The sequence below is a fragment of the Leptidea sinapis genome, chromosome 40 (assembly GCF_905404315.1).
Source record: "Leptidea sinapis chromosome 40, ilLepSina1.1, whole genome shotgun sequence".
Classification (NCBI taxonomy): Eukaryota; Metazoa; Arthropoda; class Insecta; order Lepidoptera; family Pieridae; genus Leptidea; species Leptidea sinapis.
In genome coordinates, this window is record NC_066304.1 from 5,574,248 (window position 1) to 5,599,433 (window position 25,186).

The window sequence follows — 25,186 nt, forward strand, 5'->3', positions numbered from 1 at the left end:
GCATAATTTCCCACATCCGATCCGCAGATCCCGATGGTTACTAGGTCTCTGTCGACGCCCCTCTTGGAACGACCATTGCCAGGTCAGGAGTGTAGTGCCTGTCCGACGCCAACGTCGCAGACCACCAGCGACCCGCCGCGTATGGCACTACAAGTCAGCAGATTGGGATAGGATGCGTTCCTTTTTTGCATCCTACCCTTGGGGCAGGGTTTGTTTCCCTTCGGATGATCCTAGTGCCTGCGCCGTTGCAGTAGCCGATGTGATACTGCAGGGCATTGATATTTTTATACCAAGCTCTGTAGTACCGATCGGTGGCAGATCACAGCCCTGATTCGATGCGTCAGTTAAAGCAGCATCTGACTGCAAAAAACGGGCGCATCGAACTTGGGTTGCGGCGCTGGGCTCAAAGGATCCGAACTACAAAGTTCTGAAGAGGAAATATAACCGTGCCTCCAGATTTTTTAAGCGGCAAATCGCCCGTGCGAAATCGAAGCACGTCGTCAAAATTAGCGAGCAGCTTTACAGCTACCCGACCGGGACACGCAAGTTCTGGTCGTTGTCGAAAGCTGCTCTTGGTAACTTTAACCAGCCGTCCATGCCCCCGTTGCACATGAGGAATGACACCCTGGCCCATACGGCAAAGGAGAAAGCCGATCTCCTGTGCACTCTTTTTGCCTCCAACTCGACTCTTGACGACAACGGAAAAACACCGCCGACCATCCCGCGATGTCAGAGCTCCATGCCTGAAGTACAGTTCCGACAGAAGACTGTTAGGCGAGCTCTGTTTTCGTTGGACGTCAGGAAGTCGAGCGGGCCGGATGGCATTTCTCCAATCGTGATTAGAACGTGTACCCCTGAGTTGACGCCGGTGCTAACGCGTTTATTCCGGCACTCTTATTCAAAAGGCGTAGTCCCTCATTCATGGAAGCCAGCCCTTGTCCATCCGATCCCAAAAAAAGGAGACAGTTCGGATCCGGCAAACTACAGGCCTATTGCTATTACCTCCCTACTCTCCAAAATCATGGAGAGCATAATTAACCGCCAGCTCTTAGTATATCTTGAGGGTCACCAGTTGATCAACGACCGGCAATACGGCTTTCGCCATGGTCGGTCGACTGGCGATCTTCTGTTATACCTAACACATAGATGGGCGGCGGCTATTGAAAGCAAGGGGGAAGGCCTGGCAGTTGGTCTTGATATAGCGAAGGCCTTTGATCGTGTATGGCACAAGGCGCTCCTCGCAAAACTTCCATCATTTGGGTTTCCCGAGAGCTTATGCAAGTGGACCTCCAGCTTCCTCACTGGGCGCAGCATACAGGTCGTTGTCGACGGTTATTGCTCGAATCCCAAGCCCGTGAACGCTGGAGTGCGTCTCTCTCGGGAAAACGTCGAGCAGTGCCGGGAGAAACTTGTGTGTATCGAGTCCTCTCTCGAGAAGGTCGCGGAATGGGGTAAGTTGAACCTTGTCCAATTTAACCCCCAGAAGACTCAAGTTTGCGCGTTTACCACTAAAAAAACCCCATTTGCCGTATCACCGCTCTTCGAGAACACTTCCCTGAAAGCCTCGCCTAGTATCGGAATACTGGGTCTCGAAATCTCGAGTGATTGCCAATTCCGTGGCCATCTGGAGGGCAAAGCCAAATTGGCTTCGAAGAAACTGGGCGTCATAAATAGAGCACGGCAATACTTCAAGCCGGCCCACATTCTAGCGCTCTACAAAGCGCAGGTCCGGCCTCACATGGAGTATTGCTGTCATCTCTGGTCTGGCGCACCCCAGTATCAGCTCGAACCATTTGACCGCGTGCAACGCAGAGCAGCTCGAATTGTCGGGGACCTAGACCTTTCTTCCTCGCACAACGAAGCTGTGGAATGAGCTTCCTTGTGCGGTGTTTCCGGGACGATACGACATGGGTACCTTCAAGAAAAGCGCGTACACCTTCCTTAAAGGCCGGCAACGCTCCTGTGATTCCTCTGGTGTTGCAAGAGAGTGTGGGCGGCGGTGATCACTTAACACCAGGTGACCCGTACGCTCGTTTGTCCTCCTATTCCATAAAAAAAAATACTGTATAGTGAAATTGTATTAATGTATGTTTAAATTATGCATGAATATTAAAAAGAGGTTGGGACAAGATACAGGTTACATTACATAATATATATATATGTAGAAGGGGTTGGTAATTTAAACGCACTTAATAAAATTGTAATATCTGTATTTTACGGTTTCCACTAATAATTATAATAATTACTGACTCAATTCAATTTGGGCAGCGTTACCCCTTAGAATTCACAATAAGTAATGCCTCCTTGATTTTTTTTTGCGCCCAAACAAAGGGAAAGGGCTACCCTCCGGGATAACGACGGGAGGCAGGTGGTGAATGCTCATGCATACCAACGCAGCCTAAGTCTGCGTTGGTTATGTGGCACTCACGTGAAAACCTAGGTGCTTACCCACTAAACACCACCTGCAGTTGGCTTTGGGCAGGTGCCCTCTAAGCATACATCGAAGGCGACCTTCTCTTGAGGAGAGAGAGGCGCAAGCGGCATTGCCTGTGGAGTATCCGCTGAGATAAGCAACCACCTCGAACTGAGTGCTCTGGCTTATATAGGGCACGACCGTCTACCGTGATGATGCTACCAACTGCTGCAGTGCCAACTAACTTACACGAATCAAGTTAACTAAAGATCTAAATATGATATTACAGTTATTTCTAATCGTAGTGATAGTTATATTAAATAGTATTTAAATATTAACAGTAGTTAAAGAAATGTAATTATTTATTGGGATATCTTATGGCGTTGCTAGCGCTTGTTAACAAATCAAGCTATAATATTTTTTCTGCTTATGGCGTCTGCGCGGACGATGTCACGGGCAGCAGCTAGTATATAAGTTTAATTTTTCGTAGCCTCAGCGTTGAACTCTTTTAATTTGTGTGTGTTCGTGTAACTTTTTCGATGTGAGAATTGACTGATTGTAGTACAAATATAATTAAGATTGCACGCGTGAAAGTAAAAGATGCGATGAAATCTTTCCAGTCGAATAACAGTAACAATTGGAACAAAACCCTTATCGGGTATACCCGATATTATAATAAGGTCGTCCGAAAGAAGACCCTTCGATAACTCCTCCGACATTACGAAAACGACGGAAAGGGTTACAGCACTGGTTTGTGAGGAAAACTATCCTAAGAGGATTCATACGACAAAATGCAATCTTTCGTATAAATTAACGCGTGGCACACTGAGCAATCGAGCGTATTTGTGTGGTGAAGTTTGTAGTTTTTTTTTAAATAATGCTGCTTTAGAGTCTGGAAAATTTGTCTATACAACTTGTCCATACAATCCCGTAAATTTAATTCAAAAATGATTATCCAGTATGAAGCTAGCTAGACATAAGAAATTAAAATAGAGTCACATTCAGAATTTTTTTACGCCATGTAAAAATACTGTTAATTTAAAAATCCTGCTTCAGTGTTAAGTATCATCTAGTTTTGAAAAAAAAAAATCTCTTTTTATGTAAATCCTAATGCTCCACAGCTGAATATCTGAGTGATCCGATAGCCTGGGACTAGATTATGATTATTTTATAGCAATAGCAATGACAGTGCAATATTGTATATTTCGTTAAAAAGAGCGCAAAAAAATAATGACGGGAGAGTTTCTTGCGCCGCTTCTTCTCTCTCAGAGCGCCATTTGTTTTCGAAGCGGTAGTAGTATCTAGTATATTAGAAATGACACCTTTTATGCCTTTATGTCTTTTAAAAAATATATCAATTTTCTTTCTATAGACTCCTCCGAAGAAATTTATGTGATGATACACTGTCTTACATCAATGTTTCTTGGGATTAAATTGTATTCTGTATGCAGATTTCATATCGCGCCCCCTTTGTATCTTGTTTATTTGCATTTGTTATTTTCAACTAAAATCCTCGTTCGATATGCATAAGCAATTTGTGTTATAAATCGTATCTTGAACGGAGATACATCAAAAACCTTGTTAGGTTCCTAGCGTGGATGTGAATTTGACTCCGGATAACTTAAGGTGCTGTATTGATGAGTTTGTTTATTTATTTGTTTATTAGGGCAACTAAAAAACAAAGAACAATCATTAATTCAATAAGGACAAAATTACACTTTTGAGTGTCTAAGTTTTAACTACCATTTCGGATGAGTTGAGCTTTCTTTGCTCTTAATAGAGATTTTCATTATTATAACACTAGAAATAAGGGATTGCTTGCAACTAATTCTAGTAGGCTTCATAAGATACATAATAGCTTTAAGGGTAAATGTATACACTTCTATAATAAAGCCACTGTTCAGGCATTATCAATACATAAATTTAAATGTTTTATAAAAAAAAATGGCTCTGTCGTAAATCCTATTACTCCACTGCTGAATATTTAAATGATCGGACAGCCTGGGACTAGATTGTGATTATTTTATAGTGATAGAAATGATTGTACAATATTGTATATTTTTATTGAAAAGCGCACAAAAAAAGAATGCTGGGAGAGTTTCTTGCGCCGATTCTTCTCTCTCAGAGCGCCATTTGTTTCCGAAGCGGTAGTAGTGTCTAGTATATTAGAAATGACATTAAAAAGAATTCTAAATGAATCAATTTAGAGAAAATAAATGCCTCGCCTTTAATGACAAGAAGTAGCAAGAAACTCATTGCCACTCTTTTTAATCTATATTTACCGTGTTAGGATTTTAGATTATATTTTTTACAATGTATTGAAAGGGATGCACCAAAATTCCTTAAATTATTTCCTTAAAAAATTTGGCTTTCGCGTGTACCTAAGTCAAAAAATAGAAGTGGTTAATAAAAAAAGAAACTCAAAAGAATAACGTGTACGGTAGATGTATCAATTCGCCTACACTGTACAATTAGTTATGCCAGTGGTAGGCTCCTTTGCACCGGATGCCGGCTAGATTATGGGTACCACAACGGCGCTTAATTCTGCCCTGAAGCAGTTATGTGTAAGCATTACTGTGTTTCGGAACTCTTGTGAAGGTGAAACATGTGTCGAATTGGTTTTATCAAACTTAGCGAAATTAACACTAAAGATTATCATTAATAACATTTTTTTTATGGAAAATTTGGCTTTACCCTTCAGATTGCCACGGAATTGGCAATCGCTCGAGATTTCGAGACCCAGTATTCCGATACTAGGCGAGGCTTTAAGGGAACATTTTTAACTGACAATGGATTTTACCGCAATATAACGCCTAATCTACGAGTCGATTTATAATGTCGAAGGTAATGGAAAAGATTACAAAAATAACCAAATCAAATATGAATTTAAACAAAGAATTTTAACGCATTGCGAATTGTAAATTTGCTAACGTACAATTTGGCGAAGCTCTCACAACACAAGTCTGAGAAGGTTTAACTTTAACAACTCCTTGACCTGATTTTTAAATAATCTCTGATAAAGAGGTTGCAGGGGGTAATCTCTGGATCTACCGTAGCGATTTTGTAAATTCTGCTACCAATAGAAAGCCACATTATTTGTAGAAAAATTAAAAGACTTTTTCGTGGTAGTCGGATTTGCAAAGTAAGTCAGAGAAAAAACGGTCGAACGATAACATGACTTACGAACGCTGCCTTAGCGATAAGAGATATAATATGATTGTTTAAACAATTCGTTATGTTTTTAAAGTGATAACCCTCACTTCTCGAATTAGTTACGCAAAAAGAACTGGAAACAAAATTTTATGAACGATGTGGGATTCGAACTCTTTTCAACTGAGGCAACCGTTCGAGTGACGAATCGTTTATAATATCTAGTATGCTATGTTCAACTCTCAGGTTGTGGCTTCATCGACAGGATCTAGTTTACAGTTGATAACCTGCTCAACCCCAATATTTGCATATTAGGAAATTGACTTGAGATGTCGCTCTTGCTAATCTAAACGTGAGAGGTTGCGGGTTCGAGTCCCGCATCGTTCATAAAATTTTATTTGTATGATTGTTTAAGTTGTATATGCATGTAGTAGGAACAGCAACTAATATGGTAACACTGGTAAATGCGGACAAACTCGCGGGTAACAGCTTCATAAGTAGACCTGACCCTGTATATATCGATTAGCCATTAATTCTTCATTACTATCATAAAAATAACTTGTTACATTAAAAACCGGTTAAACAACGTGATCGCACAACAGAGTGCCATCCTCGTTTCCCCGAATAAAATATGGAAGCATAAAATTCAAGCGGCGTAATGATGCAAACGTTACGCAGGCAAAAAGCTCGTAAAAATCAAAACGTACACAGAGCCGTGTTCAAAAGCTCGTTTAGCCTTGTGCCGCAATCAATACAACAGCGGTGTTACGTGGCACGAGCGTTGATTTTTTCGTCGGCCAGTTGGTCTCGGGGGAAATCATATGTCGGCCAACGTGATCGCCGACAGGTTACGAAATTGTTATGCCGCATGCTAGAGCTGGACGTGATGCCGGGATCCGAGATGCTCAAGTCATACGGGAACTGGCAGATTACATGTTAGATACCTTTATAATACGCTTTTATTAGCTTCATACGTGTGTCAGTATGTAACGGAATCTTTGAACATGATTTTGACCCCCTTCAAGACGTCGGATTAACTCGAATTTTGGCATATTAAGGGCCAATGACAATTCAATATAACAAAAAGAAAACTAAAAAATTAAAAGTAAATAAAAGAAAAACTAAAAAAATACGCTTTTATAGAAAATCCCACTAAGTATAGAAAATAAATCTTAAAAAAATTGAATTAAAAATAGTGTAAGAAAAAATGATTTTATTGTAAAAAAAAGCGTGGGGTGCTTTTCAAGATATTATCAAAATAACCCTTCTGTATATCTGTTCATAAAATATTTATAACTATTGATACCATGTACTCCTCGCTTTTTTTTTACAATAAAATCATTTTTACTTACACTATTTTAAACCATGATTTTTTTAAATGTCTTATTTAAATATAATAATTTACAAAAATTAAAAAAAAAATTGTAAAAACCACAGAGGTTTAAACTCAATGCATTTTCTTAGTCAATGCCTTATGTTGCAAAATGTACAAAATAAATATCATATAAACTTAACATTAAATTCTATATCTACATCCAATAACTAATATCTATAAATAAAAAAAAATTCAACAAAAAAAACAACCGACTTCAAAAACACTTTTCCAAAACAATAGATATAATATACACTAAAAAGTATAAAAATAATTGTGTATACAATCTAATTAATTAATCTATTTCTATTGGAAACCATCTCCGAAGCAACCAAAAAAAAAAAACATGTGTCAAACATTTCCCAGCCATAGGTATATTGTTTTTTATAAGTATTCTTTAACTCGAAACAATAGCTTTATATCGTTCTGTCATTGTTGTTTTGTTGTTGTCATTAGTGTGACGTGGACTATGTTTCTATATTAGATAATTTGTACATCTAGATAGAGCCTCTTTCTGCTAGACAAGCGATGAAAACAAGCCAGGTTTATTACTTTAGTGTGCGTGACAAGCTAAGTTTTACACACGCGATTTATGTTACCTTGCGTTACTATGCGTACATTACCCAAAATTTCGTCGTTTTCAGTCTATATAGATTCTGGCCGTCTAGAAACTTCGGAAGCATTTAATTCGCAAAAACTTTTTAGGAGACTGAATCTTAAATCGATATCATCTTGTTTTGTATTAAAAAAAAACTGAAGACTTGTTTACAAAAACTTCATAAGCACAAAATATTACGCATGTGTCTCACAGTAGTAGACTGTGATTACGGAACTCGATTTTCCGTGGCTATTATATATTTATTTTTATTGACAATAAGGGACGAGACGAGCATGACGGTCAACTGATGGTAATTGATAAGCCTTGCTTCATTACAATGCAGTACCGCTCAGGATTCTTAATAATACCCAAAAATTCTGAGCGGCACTACAATTGCGCTCGCATGATAATCTTAAGTCTCATTTGCCTAGTAATTTCACTAGCTACGGCGCTCTTCAGTCCGAAACACAGTTATGCTTACACATTACTGCTTCACAGCAGAAATACGTGCCGTTGTGGTACTCATAATCTAGCCGACATCCTGTGCAAAGCAGCCTCCCACTGGTAGGTAATTTTCTACTAGCATCGACACTTTCATGCATGCCTCGACCAGGCCGAATCAAGGAATTCCATTGGAACACTTTGGCTCGTTAAGTTTTTAGTTATTTTTTTCCTTTCCTTCCTATAACTGTGATTAACATCTGTACAATACACACATATAGGGAAAAGGTTTGTATTTTGGTATGTATGCATTTTGATTTGTAATCAATGGACCTAAACACTACTTGTCAGATTTTAACATTCTTATACCAGTAAAATAGTTAATTATCACTGAGTAACATAACATGGACTGTAGACAAGAGATCGTTACTTATATTACAATATCGTAGAAATAAGTAAACATCATATGTATGACACACTTTATTTTTAGTACATTTATGAAAATGTAATATATACGTTCACAAAAAACCTTCCGTCACAGCCACTGTTCAGGCATTATCTATAATGCGATTTTAAATGTTTTATTAAAAAATGGCTCTGTCGTAAATCCTACTACTCCACAGCTGAATATCTAAGTGATCGGACAGCCTAGGGCCAGATTGTGATTTTTTTATAGCAATAGCAATGACAGTGCAATCTTGAATATTTTACACAAATAAAATTTGAAAAACAAAATCTAAACAATTTGTTATGTTTTTAAAGTGATAACCCTCACTTCTAGGATTAATACACAAATAAAATTTGAAAAACAGAGAGAGAATTGGATTTACAAGAGCGACATCTCAAGTCAATTTCCTAATATGCAAATATTGGGGTTGAGCAGGTTATCAACTGTAATAAAAGTAGATCCTGTAGATGAAGCCACAACCTGAGAGGTGAACAAAAAGCAAAACAGAATTTTATAACGAGGCGGTAATCGAACGGTTAGCTCAGTGGTTAAGAGCACCGGCACGGAACGCCGAAGGTCGTGGGTTCGAGTCCCGCATCGTTCATAAAAATTTTAATTTTGTTTTTCAAATTTTATTTGTGTATTAATCCTAGAAGTGAGGGTTATCACTTTAAAAACATAACAAATTGTTTTGAATATTTTATTAAAAATAGTGCATTAAAAATGAATGCTAGGAGATTTTCTCGCTCCGCTTCTTCTCTCACAGAGCGCCATTTGTTTTCGAAGCGGTAGTAGTATCTAGTATATTAGAAATGACATGAAAAATAAGTGTAAAGAAATCAATTTTGAAAAAATAACTGCCTTTTCTGCCTTTTAAACTTTGCTGTTAAAAAGACCAAGGCTCTACTTTATCCAATTCTTATACTCTTAAATCAGCCCGTAAGCAGTCGAAAGAGTTCTTACACTCTGAGTCTCAATAATAACAAATCTAATATTTATTAAACTTTATTATATCATCCCAGTTAAAAAGGAATTAACACCTGACATTTTCCGCACAACTCGCTCAAATTCTATCAAAATGTATATACAGAGAACAAAGGAAGTTGAACTAGTTAATAATAGCACAGCATCGAGACGGTGCTGAAGTAATTGTAAGTAATGAGTGTCGTGAGACGGTTTCCCGTGCTTCGTCCGCGCCTGGTCGATGAACCCCGAGAACTTCTCGGAAGGGAAAGAAGGTCCCCTGCCGAAATACCCGGGACGCATAATTAATGTACCCCGAGCGAAGAATATTTGTTACTTTTGGCGGTTTTTGGCTGTTACCTACTTTGTTTAACTTTATTGCGATGTGCGTGTTCATTTAAAGCCTTAAATTTCTGTAATTTTGTATTTATTTTATGGTGTTGTATTAAAAGGCATAAGAGACATTTATTTTCTCAAAATTGATTCGTTTAGAAATCTTTTTGATGTCATTTCTAATATACTAGATACTACTACCGCTTCGGAAACAAATGGCGCTTCTGAGAGCGAAGAAGCGGCGCAAGAAACTCATCCAGCGTTCTTTTATTTGCACTGTTTTTAATAAAAATATACAATATTGTACTGTCATTGCTATTGAGACTGACTTCGTATTTGCTTAGTTCAGCTTATTTTTATAGAAGTAATCACAAACAGCCAATGTGTCGGGGAATTCCCAGGACATTACGAGACCATTTTCAGCCTTTAAAGGAGTCATTAACTCATTACGCACTTATTTACCTGACTGCGTGTACGTTTATTCGATTTTAGCTTTCCAGAGACCAAACCTATTGGCTGATTTAGATGTCACCTGTTTTTATTTTGCACGGCGTGTTTGACACGATAGTCGGTTTTTTTTTCATGATACTTCTATAATATTTTGTAGGTTTGTATGTAAGTTTGAAGAGGTAATTTAAGGGTTTTTCTGGCTTTGGTCTTATGAAGTTATATTTTTTTAGTACGAAGAATTTTTTTTGCGATACGTTTCTAACACTGTTGTGGTACTACTGGCGATACTTTGGCCCATTTGCCCCACCCCGAGCTATGTATGTACATTATGCAGAGATATTTGTAATACGAGCTTATGCTTTGTATTTTTATCTGTTTCGACTTCAAAATTTACGTGTGTGTTAGTCTGGTTAGATTCTTTGTTATGGTCTTTTCTACCGCAACATACATTGATAGTCAGAAATTTACGCTAAAAGGTTTACCGATATCATATTGTTATATAATCATTATAATGATTATACAAGTACTTACTTTATTATTATACGTATTACCATACTAATTTACATCAGGGCAGTTCGTGACTTATAGAAGGACATGCACACACATACACACACAAGCTCTACCGATTTATATAATAGTATGCATCCTAAATTGATGTAGATTTTTACATTTTTTGGGCTTTGAAAAGATAAATGAAGTATCAAAGTTTAACAAAGATTATTATCGATATAATTTTCAGTCGCTGCTGCTATAGATATCTTTTAAACTGCTTCTGTATAATGAGCGTCTGTATACTTAAAAGATTTATCGTCAGCGACTTAAAGTATTACGTATCTATAAGCCTGTTTTTTTATATTATTAATGCGCGCGATGTTGATAAAACACAGTAATAATGATCTCTATAAAATGTTTAGTAGGTATATCAACTAATATATTATATAAAATATGTATGGAAATTGGCACGAATATGTGTTTTCCTTACCAGCCAAACTCCATAATTCATTCTTTTCATCATCATTATTATTTTGCCGTAAAATTACGAACCACCAAAAGAGTTGTGCGATTCCAAACCATTTTTGTTAAGTAATCTGTTTTTTTTTTATGATAATAAGGGACGAGACGAGCAGGACGTTCAGCTGATGGTAATTAATACGCCTTGCCTATTACAATGCAGTGCCGCTCAGGATTCTCAAAAACCCCAAAAATTCTGAGCGGCACTACAATTGCGCTCGTCACCTTGAGACATAAGATGTTAAGCCTTATTTGCCCAGTAATTTCACTAGCTACGGCGCCCTTCAGACCGAAACACAGTAATGCTTACACATTACTGCTTCACGGCAGAAATAGGCGCCGTTGCATAAAATCGGATTACTTTAAGATTCTTATTTTTGACTCATATTTTTTTAGTATTAACCCAACTAGCTTTGTACCATTTTGGAATTCTGATTAAAGGCGCCAACTCTTGATGGCAATTGCCAAGACACTCTAGTATATATTTTTTTTTCAGAGGCTCTGTCATAGTTGAGATATTTAAAAAATGTTTAATTTGTTGTTTGGTAATAAGTGCTACTTCTAGGAAAATTTGTGGCAATTGTGTTATTATTTTTTATTGTGATCAAAGATACATTTAGGGTCATGGTGACATGTTTCAAATGGACAAAAATAACCAACATTAACCGCAATCAGCAAAAAATGGTTAAAAAATTGAGGAAATTTAATGCCCATAATTTCTAAAGAACATGGGATGGATACTTTTTATGATTTTTTCTGATAAAGTTAACCATCTGTCCTATCGACCCGTTTCGGCTTCACGTTAAATTTTGGGACATCTTTTTAAAGAGATTTCCACACCACGATATCTCTGGAACCATTAGGTGTAGAGACTTGAAATTTGGTAGGAATATTCCTATCGTCGAGTGGAGGTCAGCTTACGAGGAAGTTAAGGAATTTACAACATTTATTAGTTTTTATTTATTTTGAACAAAACAACGTCTGTCGGTCGGGTCAGCTAGTTTTTCATATATATTGTTTTAGTAACCAGGCTTAAAAACTGAATGTAAATTACATATCCATATACACGCTGGCGATTATAAAAAAAATGTATGAAAATTCTGTTTTTATTTGTCGTTTATTATCATTGCTCATCAAACTCCCAGTCGTTATCAGCCGTGGTATCCTGACACGATGTGGAAGTATGTAGATGGTATTCTCAAATTGAGTCATGTTGCTATTTACTTCTTTGAATACCATTTCATGCATACCTTCTCCAGTTGACCAATGCAGGAAAGCTTTTCGCCTGACTATCGCTACAATTTATAAAGAATCCAAAACGAAGGTTATGTATACAATTACACTTCAGAAACTCGTTTGTTTTGTAATCAAAGTCAATGGCGAGGACATTGCTAATACAAATTAATGGCTTACTTTATGTGGCTATCGGTATTAGAAGCTACTCGATACGTGAGGAGGAGGACTTAAAAAGAATCACCTGTATTTCGAGTCCGCTTGTCTAAAATCATCATTATCATCATCATTTCAGCCGGAAGACGTCCACTGCTGGACAAAGGCCTCCTCCAAATATCGTCATGACGATCAGTCCTGCGCTGGCGTCGTCCAACCTACTCCGGCCATCTTGACCAGATCGTCAGTCTATCTTTTAGGGGTCCTATCAACACTACGCCCTCCGGTACGTGGTTGCCATTCGAGGACCTTACTGATCCAACGGCCATCTGTCCGTCGAGCTATGTGCCCTGCCCACTGCCACATCAGTTTCGCAATCATTTGGGCTATTTCGGTGATTTTAGTTCTCTTACAGATCTCCTCATTTCTGATTCGATCTCGTAGGGAAACTCCGAGCATAGCCCTCTTCATTGCACGCTGAGCAACAATGAGCTTCCTCATAAGGCCCATAGGCACTGGCAACACACATTGGTTAAAAACTTAGAGTGAGAACGTTTAACGTGAGATAAATGGAAAATGCTTGTCTAAAAACAAGAAAATAATTAGTTATGTGATCTTTTTCTGAAATGATCTGGAAAAGGGAACTTTTAAACACTGTCATGAATATACAATGTGGAACTTTTACTAATACTTTTTAGTGGACCACAATGTAGCACGATTTATTAATGCATCATGTTCAGCTGCCTTTATAGAGATAAGTTAACCGTATGAAAATGCGTCCGCCATATGGCAGACGAGACGCGCCCTAGTACGAGAAATAATAATAATAGACAATGAAATGGAAAAGTCCAGACAGTGCCCCTCTAATAACAAAAACAAGAACAAAGTTACATTTCTTTTGAAACAACATTTAGCCCCGCGAGTTTCGAAATAAGTTTCGTGATTATGGAATTAAAATATTTACAAATGAGAATCACAAGAGCTTACCTTTTATATTGGGAGACGAGCATTCACATAAGTCAATATAAGAGTATAAGTGTATTTTACAAATGACACCCATCTTTCGATCTGAATACACTGCGAAGTAAGTTCGTTTTTAATTTTGATACTGTATATGAACGCCACATATTCAGATGGTGAGGATATATATGAAGCCATAGTTTACAAAAATATGTTTCATGATGTGCATATTTCATTCACCTCCCTTCGATAAACTAGGGGATTTATAGAATTTTGGGGGATTTATAGAATTTTGAAATCTACTTATTCTGCCCATTAACGCCACACAACCAGATGGCGATGATATATCTAGCATTAATTTGCACACATAGTATTTGATGGTGTCAATATTACCACTTATTACCTTCCTCCCAAATAGAGTTTACAGAATATTGGAGTGTCGATGTGCAATATAAACTTTTCTTGTACTTAAACGCCACATATCCTGATGGTATGGTATGGTATGGATGATATATCTAGCAATAATTTGCACACAGAGTATTTGCTGGTGTCAATATTTCCATTAATTACCTCCCACCCACAAAGAGCTTATATTATTTTGGAGTGTCGATGTGTAATATCAACTTATCTTCTACTTGAACGCCACATATCCAGATGGTGATGATATATCTCGCAATAATGTGCACACAGTATTTGATGGTGTCAATAATTCCATTAATTACCTCCCTCCCACAAAGAGCTTATAGAATATTGGAGTGTCGATGTGTAATATCAACTTATCCAGATATATACCTAGCATTAATCTGCAAAAATATATTTGATAGTGTCAATATTTTCATTTATCTCCGTCGAAGAGCTCACGGAACAATGGAGTATTTATCGCTATGTAATATCAACTTATCCTGTACATGAAGGCCACATATCCAGATGGTGAAGATATATACGTGGAATTAATTTGCAAAAATATATTTGATATTGTTAATATTTCCAATTAATATCCCTCAAAGAGCCCTCGGAATGATGAAGTATTTACTGAAATATAATTCAAATTCAAATTCAAATATTTTTATTCAAAATAGGATGTGAAATTACTTATTGAAAGTCAAAAAAAAACAACCACCCATTCCAAGATGAATGCCTCAGGCCTGAGAAGAATGGGCGCAACAAACTCAGCGGGCTTTTGTTTTTCATCAAAAATATGTTTTAAAATTAAAGTAACATTTACAAAGAAACAAAGTAACATTGTACAATTAAACTTATTATTTAATAGCCTGAGGGCGGTCGCTCCATTCCCAATCTGTGGTATCATTAAGAAAGTCATTTATGTTATAGTAACCTTTACCACACAAACGTTTTTTAACAATTCTTTTGAATAACGTAATACTTTTGTTTTGAACATTTTCTGGGATCTTGTTGTAAAAGCATATACATCGCCCCACAAAAGACTTACTAACTCGACTTAGCCGAGTAGTAGGCATCATCAGTTTATGTCTGTTCCTGGTGTTAACATTATGGTTATGACAGTTTCTGGCAAATTCACTTATGTGCCTATGAACATACATTACATTATCAAGAATATATTGAGAAGCAACAGTCAAGATGTTAATTTCTTTGAATTTTGCTCTCAATGATTCTCTAGGACCTAGGTTATAAATAGCGCGAATAGCCCTCTTCTGCAGCACAAATATTGTATTAATATCAGCAGCGTTGCCCCATAGCAATATACCATAGGACATAATACTATGGAAATAACTAAAGTATACTAGTCGCGCCGTATCCATGTCAGTTAATTGTCTAATCTTTTTAACCGCGTATGCTGCAGAACTAAGTCTGTTCGCCAATCCTTCAATATATCAACTTATTCTGAAAATTCTTCGTTACAGATATGACATGTGTCTTTTAAGTTTTAATTTTATGAATAAAAGATAATGGAAAAGCTAAGCGAATACATTGTTACTGTAACCGATTTTGATTGACAACTCATAAACAGTTAGCCACGCTTGGCATTAGCTCCTTAGAATTTTAAATATTACTGTGATACTCTGTAGTGACCTTTCTGGACCATAATGAAGAAATAACTTGATTGTTTTGTCTTTTACAATAAATTTTTATAACAAATCTAAACTGCAGTTGAAGTATGTAGTAATAGAGGGTGCGTGATTTCGACTCCTGCTTGACTGGTTTATAATTGCGTCCGCGTGCCATACTGTTATATAAGTGTGGCAGGAAGCGAGGTCATTGCGTGTGTGCTATGCCAGGATCGATGGCGGCCGATGTACCCTCGCTGCAAAACACAGTACTTATGTAATAAATAAGTTCGATTTTTGTAGAAAACTCTCAAAACGTGAGATTGATAGATTTATTGGTTGATTGATTGAACGACTCCCGTTTCCCCTTAAGCCCCTCGAGCTCGTCCTGCAGTTGCGTCGGTACGGTTTGTAGTTTCATTACCGTTGGGTACATGTCGTGATGTTTTCGTGATATCACTGATTTGTTTTTGAAGTTTTCATTGATTAACCTCTTCAGACCTGAGTGTTATAGAAGCAAGTTCAAAGTTATTTTAAGCTAAAATATTATTATTTAAAATATTAGTTTTATCAAATAAAATATTTTTTTAAATGAAATAATTATTTTATTTTTATTTTATTTGAAAACATAGGTACACATTTGTGTACCTCAGGTTCGAAGATGCACTTTAGGCACTAAGCATATTAATAGCTCTGTAGTTTCTGCTGTTCTATGTCGTTATAATAGTGCTGCCAGAAAAATACATATTTTTTTACTTAACCCAGATTTTAAATACTGAAGTTCATTTTGATAACACTATAAATGAGGGATTGCTTGTAACTAATTCTAGTAGGCTTCATAAGATTATGAAAAGCTTTAAGGGTAAACTTTAATAATAAAAAGTACAAGCAACTGCCAATAATGCCTGATTATCTGTAAATAAATTTAAATGTTTCATTATAAAATGGCTCTGTCGTAAATCCTACTACTCCACAGCTGAGTGTCTAAGTGACCGGACGGCCTGGGACTATATTATGAATATTTTATAAATGACAGTACAATATTGTATATTTTATTAAAAAGAAAAAAAAAATCCTTGGAGATTTTCTTGCGCCGCTTCTTCTCTCTCAGAGCGCTATTTGTTTCCGAAGCGGTGGTGGTGTTAGAAATTACATCAAAAAGAATTCTAAAGGAATCAATTTTGAGAAAATATATGCCTTTTTATGCCTTTTATCTGTACAGTGACTAAAATTCTTCTTAATTGAGTCTGAGTGTAAATGTAACATTTAGTTATTAGTATATATTTAATTTAATTTTACAAATGATTTAAGTTTTCTTTAGTGTTAATTCCGCCAATATTTGTTTTTAAACAATTCGACACGTGTTTCGCCTCTACACGAGGCATCCTCAGGACGTGTTGTCTCGCCAAAATCTGGCACGAGACTGTAGTACTTGAGTCAACAAATATTGGCGGAATTAACACTAAAGAAAACTTAAATCGTTTGTATAATTATGGATTTCCTCAAAGTAACGCCTACTTCAATAAATTTTCTTAATTTAATTTGTCATTCGCTCAGTTGTCATTGATCGAGCTTTTAATTAACATTCAATTTTATTATCTGGCGGCTTATTGTCGTTGTACAACAGAGCAGCGGCACTTTGTTAGTAGCAAGTAATGTTATTAGCAGTAGTAATTATTGTTACAATTTAGTTACAGTGTAGCGGATAAATATAGACATTATTCCAATACATATAAAATTCTTAGTGTTTGTTTTTCTGTTAAAAAGTAACTGGGAATTTGGGGTATACTGTCACCATATTGTCCGTCTAAAATCGTGCCTCTTTCAAGCATAAAGCAAGTCTCCTGATGATTCCTCGGGTAGAGGCGATTCACTTGTCGAATTGTTATTGTGAAACTGAAATAACGCCTGAATAATTTTCACGATTTTGTGTTGAGAAGTAGTGATTGCACATTTCGGCTTCAGTTTGTAAAATCCGTCTATGATCACATACTCGTACATATAGCAAGGCATATTAAAATAGGAGCTAATTAATTATGGTTCTAACATGGAATGAGCTTCCTTGTGCGGTGTTTCCGGGACGATACGACATGGGTACCTTCAAGAAAAGCGCGTACACCCTGCTTAAAGGCCGGCAACGCTCTTGTGATTCCTCTGGTGTTGCAGGAGAGTGTGGGCGGCGGTGATCACTTAACACCAGGTGACCCGTACGCTCGTTTGTCCTCCTATTCCATAAAAAAAAAAAATGAGCAACCTTACTATAATCAATACCAAAGGCCATGCATAGGTCGTACATGATTCGTTCAAATCTATACATCTTTACATATAAATAAAATTGAAGTGTCTGTTTGTAATATTGAATAACCTTTTTTTTACTACATGTATATGAATATATATGTTTAACGTGATTCCTGCCGCCGAATTCCACCTTCGCACGACACGCCACAAGTTAGGATATCATCCCCACCATCTGGATGTGTGGCGGTCCTCCACAGTGCGGTTTTCAAGGAGCTTTCTTCCTCGTACTACAACGGTGTGGAATAAGCTTCCTTATGCGGTGTTTCCGCGACGATACGACATGGGTACCTTCAAAAAAAGCGCATACTGATTCCTTAAAGGTCGGCAACGCTCCTGTAATTCCTCTGGTGTTGCAAGAGATTGTGGGCGGCGGTGTTCACTTAACACCAGGTGACCCGTACGACCGTTTGTCCTCCTATTCCATAAAAAAAAAATTATATACGGAACGGTACATACCCAAACACAGACATACACCAAAATATTTTTTTTTACAATTTTTTCTGTCTGTCTGTCTGTTTGTTCCGGCTAATCTCCGAAATGTCTGGACCGATTTTGACGGAACTTTTACTGGGAGGTAGCTGATTTGATATTTAAGAAAAAAAAATTTATTTTAGAAAAATAATGTAGTGTTAAAATAATAATTTATATGGCTAAAAACAACGTTTGCCGGGTCAGCTAGTTTTAACAGAAAACTTTAATGAGGTTTTATTTTGTATCAATAGCAAGAAAACAAAGACCTTTGACTAATTGTTATTTGATATTAGACTGTGATGGACTTATTTAATTTAATTTATCAATTTGAAATATATTGTACAAAGTTTCGTTAGTTTTAGCTTTCAGCACTTCTCTATGTAAACTTACACTACTCGGTGTCGAACAAAACTTTTGAAAGAGGTATAAAGTTATCGTGTAAAATTACAATATTTAATTAAAAACATTATATTATGTTAATTCGTACTCAAACAATAGTACTTTTTTTATGAAAATAAGGGACGTTCAGCTGATGGTAATTGATACGCCCTGCCCACTACAATGCAGTGCCGCTTAGGATTCTTAAAAATTCTGAGCGGCAGTACAACTGCACTCGTCACCTTGAGACATAGGATGCTAAGTCTCCTTTGCCCAGTAATTTCACTAGCTACTTCCCGCCCTTCAGACCGAAACACAGTAATGCTTACACATTACTGCTTCACGGCAGAAATAGGCGCCGTTGTGGTACCCATAATCTAGCTTAAATAAGAACAATGGGTTCCTTAACCATTGATAATGATAAATAAATGAAATCAACGTTATATATATTGTTCTATTAAGATTTATTAGAATTCTCGTTTATCCACCCCGTGTAAAGTGTACAACAGTGTAACCTGGCAAGTGTCCAGTATTAAGTTATCCGGAAACGCTCAGAAGTAATTGCAAAAGGTTGTTGCAATGTTAATGAAATCGATAGAAAAACGGTCAGCTCTACTATGTATTACCAAGTATATTAAATGCATTACCTAATGATCTAATAGATATATATCTGCAAAAGAAAAATTTCAAAGAAAAGCTAAAAAAATACTGTCTAGAAGCTAATAACCAGGAATACCTATGATGTATATTTTTAATAATACTACTATATGTTATATTAAGTCTTAAGTAATTAAAACAATTATTGTAATGCGAACTTACCGCTCGCACATAAACCTTAGAGGTTTTGTGAGTATGTCTTTATTATTATATAGCTTAAGATAATTTTGTTCATTGAATAAATAAATAAATTATAAAGTTTTGCAGAAATAATATCTGTTATCGCGTGGCGTTTGAATAGTCAATAATTTATTATTTTGACTTGAATTATTGTGCAGATGTGCAATGTAACGTAAGGCGCAGTGCTTCCAAACTTGGATATATTTTATTTCAAAGCAATCAAACCTTTCGGGAATTTTGTAGATAATTTATTCCACGAACGTTTGATTGAAACTGGCTGCCGGGCGACGACCGCGACGTGTCAATCTCCTCATTACGTCTGCTCGTCTCTAATTAACGTCAGTTTTCATCACTAAAATCCCGATGGCACACATTGGCTGCAGTACATTCGAAAATTTCTATAACGCTGCCTTATCAAAACAATATCCTATCCTGGGGGCCTACTCCTAAAATCGATATTCGATAAATCGTGGCATTAGTCGTGTCGAATTAGTTACATCGTATTCAATGTCGAAACGATGATTGAACGAACGAAACATTATTCGATATTATCGGTCCTAACCCTACTCTTAGTTGAAAATGTCAGAGACGAATATTCGAATTTCACAAATAATCAAACGCCACTTTTACGATAATCTCAACGACACCATCTAGGCTGTCGTTGCTATTATCGTTTCAAGTTGTATAGATATTTTTGCCATACAATATACATAGTTAATAAATATTATTAAAATAATTATATGTGATTTACTATTCAACAGGATTTTTTTACTACTAAGTTATTTAAGTCATTTTGTTGATCGTTTATGCGTAGAAATAATGCAAATGGCCGCCTGAGAAATAGGAAGTCGACGAGAAGGTTATTATCCGCGAGTTTTGTATTATTTATTTTAAATGGCCATATTATATTCATTACATATTTTTTTAACATTTACATTATGTGTAAATGATACCAAATTGGTGGTGCAGAGTCTGGCATGGTCCTTAGCGCCTAAACTATGTTTTGACTTTTGACACTTCACAGCGACAAAGCACAGATAATGTTAAGGTTTGAACATATTACATTCACACTAACATCGTAAAAAAATCAAAATATTAGTCTATGGTAACGATAAACGATATGGAATTCGAACATTTGTTAGAGTAGGATAGTTGCGATATATTCGGAGTATTATCGTATCGTTCCGAATGTATCGTTGTCGATTTTGCGAGTAGACCTCCTGTTTCAATTGGCGCCTATTTCTGCCGTGAAGCAGTAATGTGTTTCGTTCTGAAGGGCGCCATAGCTAGTGAAATTACTTGGCAAATGAGACTTGACATCTTATGTCTCAAGGTGACGAGCGCAGTTGTAGTGCCGCTCAGAATTTTTGGGTTTTTCAATAATCTTAAGCGGCGCTGCATTGTAATGGGCAGGACATATCAATTCGTATCAGCTGAATGTCCTGCTCGTCTCATCCCTTATTTTCATAAAAAAATAACTGTTGATTTTTTTTCATTTTAAATTTATAAAAACTTTAGCCCAATTAAAATTGGTAATGAGCGACTGTTGGAAGCTACTGAGCGCAATTGTTTCGTTGCGATTTGTGATGAAAAAATACGGCCAGGGATCCTTTTGTGTGCTTTTCAAAAGACCGAGTCCGACCTACTCTTAACGTTCATTATTGTAGCGTGAAGCCAGTGGCACTCAAAGGTCCAAGGATCTCGAATATCGGTACAAAATTTGTATAGAACATTGGCGACGCTATAAGTCTGTAGATTATTAAAGAGAATCTGTGGAGAATCTTTGAATAAAGAAGTATTATAGGTCTTATCTTAATATATATAAATTACGTGACACGTTGTTTGTCCGCGATGGACTCCTAAACTAATGAACGGATTTTAATTGGGATAACTTCATGGAGTGCAGTTTGGTCCAACTTCAGAGATGGGATAGTTTTTTTTTTATTTGGGACCCATAATTATTTTCTATGAGAGAATTTAGTGACGCACGGTTTGACAGTGAAACAATTTCATTGTAACAACAGGGAGCATTTTTTGCGAAATACTTCTTGATGTTTTGAAATATTGTTAGCAAATTCCTATAAAACAGTATTTTTTTTATTATCTACAGAACAACGTCTGTCGGGTCAGCTAAGTAATATATAAAGCGTCAGTAATTTTTTGTTTAAGTTTTTTTTTATTAATAAAAAACAAATTTTACATGGAGGTTTCAAAGTAATAAAAACCATTGAGGTTTGTACAATTGCTAAGTTAGGAACACGAACAGAGTTAAATTAACAAAAGATAAAATAGATCACAATCGTTAGAAATTTAGGATAGTACTTATAATCTTACAAATAAAAGTAAAAGTACTGGATAAACGAAGCATAATAAGTTGATCGGCGGTCAGTCAAGTCTTAAAAAGTATTCTTTTTAAATTTTGTATAAAATTTGTCTCATTTAACGAGTCGATCAAGTCACGTGGCAATCTATAGTGGGAAGGTATAGTGCTTGTGAGCGCGTTTTGATCAACATAAAAGTAATAACCACACTACGTAACGCTACCGAAACGAGGTCGCTCCAGTTGGCAGTCCTGAATTACGTGTAAATCAACACCAAATAATAATTAATTAGATGTGGTTATGTATGATTCCTAATTTGAATTTGATGACGATACTTATAACCAAAACAAGCCTTTTCTTTTGGTGCTCCCACATTGCCGTTATAAAATGTTTGTAAACATTTTATAACACCAAAACATTTACTAACAAATGTTAACAATTGTTGCACTTTGTTAGAAACTGTTACATGTTATAAGTGCTCCTACATTGATGGAAAATGTTTAAACATTTTATAACATCTAGTATTGGCTCGCAGTTTGGTTTCGCCTTCTGAGGGCTGAGGACGTCTACACGAAAATGGAAGAAGATTTGCTCATTGGAATAGCTTTTATTTTTTGTTTAAAAAAGAAGAAAAAGCGCTCTTATTGGATGCGCCAAACGCTAAAAGCTAGAGGAAAATATAGTGCCACAGACTATCTCAAGGATTTAGGTATTGATGGTTGCTTAAAAGATTTTATAAGAATGAACAGTTCCGAATTTGAATATCTACAAAATTTAATTGGGGCAAAAATAGGCAAACGAGACACTACATTTAGAAAATCTGTAAGTGTGACGGAAAGACTTGCGGTAACGTTAAGATTTTTGGCAACTGGTAGCAGTTATAAAAGTCTTGGAAATGTGTTCAAGTTGTCAGACCAAGTGATATCTATTATCGTACCAGAAGTGTGCGAGGCTCTCAATGAGGTTTTAAAGGAATACATACAGGTAAGTCAAACAACATTTTTAATTATTTTTTTATTTACTTTTAATATGATCTAATCTAATCATACTTTAGGTAGGTACCTATCTTACCTTACTAATAATTTTTTTAATACTTAACAAACCAAACATGTATTTTTTAATTTTTGATTGATTCCAACAAATCGTTTAATGATTGGGTCGAATCTTGGCTTGATTCCGATAAATTAGACGGACTCTGTGTTCTTGCGCTGGTACGAGTATGTGTCCTGGAGTTATCCGAAGAACTGGTTTCAAATGAAGCCGAGGGACTCGGTGCGGTGTAGTATCCTCTCGAGCTACAGTCAGCATTATTTTCCGAAAAAGTGGATAGATTTGGTTCAGAGTTGTATCCCCAGGAACTACTAGCGGTTGGGTCTGTAAAGGTTGTTGGAAAATCATATTGTCCCATTGTCGCATTGTACAAAATATTGTTAATGTGATGTTGAGCAGTATTCTTAGCATGACTGTTTTTTATTTGTTTCAGTTTCATCGAGACATACTCTCCAAATGCGTCATTTTCATCCCTGCTTTTTCTAGATTCGTACATTCTTTGTAAAATATTTACAGCTTCTTGTTGTGTTGGATCTTGTTCTACTTCAGGCCGTCTTCTTTTCCGAAATGGTTTTGGGGTGGCGAAAGGCGTGCCCGTAGTTTCATCAGTGACAGTATTTCCTGTTTCGTTCAAACTGAGAGTGTTTTCTGAAGCAATTCTGTTTTCTTCGTTACCCTGAAAGAATAGAACTAAACGATAATTTCAAGTTATAGGCGCGTCAAATTAGCTAAAATTGTAAAAAAATCTATAACCGCGATTTTCTTTTTCTATTACTTAACAACCCTTAACTGAAATCATATTTTTTTATAGTGTATTCTATTAATATTTCATACTTAATAAAAATATCCAATAAAATTTGTTAGAATAACGAGTTATAAATTTATTTTTCGCGCCTATTTCTTAATCTTCTATTTTTGTTCCAGATACCAACAACACCTCAAGAGTGGCTACACGTGGCAAATTCATTTGAAGAAAAATGGAATTTCCCAAATTGCTTAGGAAGTATCGATGGAAAGCACGTAGCCATACAAAAGCCAATTGATAGCGGCAGTGAATATTACAACTATAAAGGATTTTACAGCGTTGTACTTTTAGCGATAGTGGACGCAGAATACAACTTTCTGTACGTGAATATTGGCTGCCAAGGACGCATAAGTGATGGCGGAGTTTTCGCAAACACAAAATTTCGAAATAAAATTAACGACAATAGTTTAAAAATACCCAGTGACAGCTCACTACCAGGCAGAAACAAACCTCTTCCTTATGTGTTCGTAACAGATGATGCGTTCCCTTTACAAAAACACTTATTAAAACCTTTTCCAGGACCACAGGATAGCAATTCTAAGGAAAGAATCTTCAGTTATAGACTGAGTCGTGCGAGGAGAACAGTAGAGAACGCATTTGGGATTTTGTCAGCCAGATTTAGAGTTTTACGAACTACAATATTATTAGATCCAGAAAAAACTACTACTTTAATTATGACATGCGTGCTACTGCATAATTTTATAAGAAAAACTGAATCGAGCATGATTTACGCTCCATCTCAATACTATGATGGAGATGACATAGTAACTGGTACACGTATCGATGGACAATGGAGATTAGAACAGCAGCAATTAACACCACTTGAAGCATGTGAATCCCTGACAGATGATGGGAAAGAAATAAGAAAAGAATTCGCAGAATATTTTTCAAATGAAGGGTTTTTGGACTGGGCATCTAAATATTATTAAAAGACGTTAAAATAAAACTCACCTGCAACCCTCCATCGACAGTTAAACTTGGAATATTTTTGCCTTTAAGGAACATGAGTTTTTTAAATGCAAACCATTTACTTGACTCATTAGCTCCTGCACCAGATTTATTAGATTTACATTCTCGGTTAAATTGACCTACGAGTGATCGAATCTTTTTTTCAATTACTTTTTTATCCATATTAAATTCACTGGCAATTTCCATCCAAGCATCGTGTTTTTTATTTCGGTCTTTGTAGCTCTCTGACATCGTGTTCCATAGTACTTCTCTTGCTTGAAACATTTCAATCAGTTTGTAAACATCATCGTTATTCCAATTACCGGACATATTTTATTGCTTGGCGCACGCGCAACCACTAATACACACGCACAGCGATGCACGCTGACACAAAGGAACTGACAAGCGAGACACCACGCGCAGCGACCTGCGTACTCTAACCCCCACCGCACCGCACCGCCTATCCCGCCATCACCCTTATAAAATGTTTACAAACAAAAGATAACACATTTTACTAACATTA

General features: G+C 36.4%; 3 protein-coding genes and 1 long non-coding RNA gene across 4 annotated transcripts in view; 3 read left to right on the top strand and 1 right to left on the bottom strand.

Moving 5' to 3' along the window:
* Positions 1-25,186, top strand: part of LOC126976380 (protein lin-10-like) — a 222,462-nt gene that overhangs the window by 67,881 nt on the left and 129,395 nt on the right. The gene's annotated exons all lie outside the window — the stretch shown is intronic.
* The window catches only part of LOC126976452 (uncharacterized), a 160,865-nt gene that overhangs the window by 6,284 nt on the left and 129,395 nt on the right, over positions 1-25,186 (top strand). The window lies entirely within an intron of this gene.
* LOC126976406 (putative nuclease HARBI1) lies at positions 22,220-24,874 on the top strand. Its single transcript, XM_050824720.1, has 2 exons — positions 22,220-22,844; positions 23,835-24,874. The coding sequence occupies exons 1-2, from the start codon at positions 22,437-22,439 to the stop codon at positions 24,642-24,644; spliced, it is 1,218 nt and encodes a 405-aa protein (XP_050680677.1). The 5' UTR covers positions 22,220-22,436; the 3' UTR covers positions 24,645-24,874.
* LOC126976420 (uncharacterized) lies at positions 22,860-24,993 on the bottom strand. The gene is made up of 2 exons (XM_050824741.1): positions 24,667-24,993; positions 22,860-23,586 (listed from the first exon to the last, which is right to left on the bottom strand). The coding sequence occupies exons 1-2, from the start codon at positions 24,991-24,993 to the stop codon at positions 22,978-22,980; spliced, it is 936 nt and encodes a 311-aa protein (XP_050680698.1). The 3' UTR covers positions 22,860-22,977.

Excerpts from the sequence above, each read along its gene's own strand:
- LOC126976420 (XM_050824741.1), bottom strand. The coding sequence starts at position 24,993 with ATGTCCGGTAATTGGAATAACGATGATGTTTACAAACTGATTGAAATG. Across the intron at positions 23,587-24,666 it reads CTGTCGATGGAGGGTTGCAG|GGTAACGAAGAAAACAGAAT; the intron begins GTGAGTTTTATT and ends CTATTCTTTCAG.
- LOC126976406 (XM_050824720.1), top strand. The coding sequence starts at position 22,437 with ATGGAAGAAGATTTGCTCATTGGAATAGCTTTTATTTTTTGTTTAAAA. Across the intron at positions 22,845-23,834 it reads TTTTAAAGGAATACATACAG|ATACCAACAACACCTCAAGA; the intron begins GTAAGTCAAACA and ends TTTTTGTTCCAG.